The sequence below is a fragment of the Carlito syrichta genome, unplaced genomic scaffold (assembly GCF_000164805.1).
Source record: "Carlito syrichta isolate Samal-C Ts95f unplaced genomic scaffold, Tarsius_syrichta-2.0.1 Scaffold104889, whole genome shotgun sequence".
Lineage (NCBI taxonomy): Eukaryota > Metazoa > Chordata > Mammalia > Primates > Tarsiidae > Carlito > Carlito syrichta.
Window position 1 is genome coordinate 3138 of NW_007048985.1, and position 1652 is coordinate 4789.

The 1652-nt window shown below is 46.8% G+C and overlaps 1 protein-coding gene across 1 annotated transcript; it reads right to left on the bottom strand.

The window, feature by feature from the left end:
* Positions 1–335: 335 nt before the first annotated feature.
* LOC103268792 (olfactory receptor 6B2) lies at positions 336–1423 on the bottom strand. Its single transcript, XM_008066388.2, has one exon. The coding sequence runs from the start codon at positions 1405–1407 to the stop codon at positions 436–438; it is 972 nt and encodes a 323-aa protein (XP_008064579.1). The 5' UTR covers positions 1408–1423; the 3' UTR covers positions 336–435.
* Between the last annotated feature and the right edge of the window lie 229 nt (positions 1424–1652).

Sequence of the window (1652 nt, forward strand, 5' to 3'; positions counted from 1 at the left end):
AAATGTGTAAATGTACTATGGCATATATACATATATTATTATACAGAGAATCCATGAGTTACTTCTACATGCAAAAACATCAAAGATTCACCCAAGCATCATGGTGAATGGAAGAAGCTGACTATAACAGGGTAAATACTTTACAATCACATTCATAAAACCCTCAAAAACTCTCAAACTAGTATCTGGCGCTAGAAGTCAGAATAGTGGCAGGGATAATAACTAGGAGGGAGCATATGGATAGCTTCTAGTTCTTTATCTGGGAGCTAGTTACATGAGTATGTTCCTTTTATGAAAACACATACAGATGAAGGCTTATTACTATTGCATAGTTCTGTAGATATGTTTAATTTCATTTAAAAATTAAAAAGCACAAAATGCCATATACAATGTTGTTTTATCAACACAAATTATATTCTAGGACTCTTCATTATTCTACTGTGAAGCTTGACCCAAGCCCAAGGCCCTTTTTACGGCATCGTTAAATTCTTTGTTCCTCAGGCAATAAATCAAAGGGTTCATCATTGGCGTGAGGACAGTGTACACAGCAGAGATGAGCTTATTGGAGCTCCAGGAATCAATGGCCTGGGGTCGGACATACATGAAGATCATGGCCATGTAGAAGATGGTGACCACAGTGAGGTGGGAGGTGCAGGTGGAGAAGGCTCTCCAGCGACCAGTGGCTGAGGGGATGCTCAGGACAGCCAGGGTGATGTGTCCATAGGACAGCACAGTGGCCAGCAGCGGGAACACTAGGATAATGAAGGCCAGGATGAAATCCACCAGCTCTGCAGTGGAGAAGTCTGTGCAGGCCAGCTTGAGGATGGGGGAAATGTCACAGAAGAAGTGGTTCAAGATGTTGGAGCCACAGAATGTGGCACTGGAGATAAAATAGACTTTGATCATGGAGATGGTGAAGCCACTCACAAAGGAGAATCCCACCAGCTGGACACATAGTCCTGTGGTCATGATGACATGGTAGCGCAGTGGGTGGCAGATGGCCACATAGCGGTCATAGGCCATGGAGGCCAGGAGCACACACTCAGTGCATACCAGGGAACTGAAGAAGTAGAGCTGAGTCATGCACCCAACAAAAGAGATGCGTTTCCGCTGGAGGAGGAAGCTGTCCAGCATCTTGGGGATGATGTCAGACACATACCAGATCTCCAAGAAAGACATGGAGCTCAGGAAGTAATACATGGGCCTGTGGAGAGAGGTGCTGCTCCAGACGGTGAGGATGATGGTCAGGTTCTCCACCAGCACAAAGAGGTAGGTGAGCAGAAAGAGGAGGAAGAGCACATACTGCAGCCCAGGGGCCGTGGGGAAGCCCACCAGGAGGAACATGCTGACCTTGGTGGCATTCTCCCCCCTCATCCCGTGCTTGGGAGTTGCGGGCCTGCAGAACATCAAAAAGCAAGAGCAAAGGGCTACAGGGCAGCTGGGGAGGAACAAGAAAGAAGGAACAAGAAAGGGCATAATAAGAAAGGCAGTTTGCACAGCCCATCAGAAGGAGTAGCTAGGAACCAGAATCAGTTTTTCTGTTCTGTTGTTGGGGTTTGGGACCTTATTTTACACAAGCACAAGCCTAGTGTTCCCCACCCACTTCTAGCATCCACTTCCAGCACCACCTCGATCATTGTGAATCATCATGG

Bases quoted from the DNA above. Each gene is read 5' to 3' on its own strand.
- LOC103268792 (XM_008066388.2), bottom strand. From the start codon at position 1,407: ATGTTCTGCAGGCCCGCAACTCCCAAGCACGGGATGAGGGGGGAGAAT.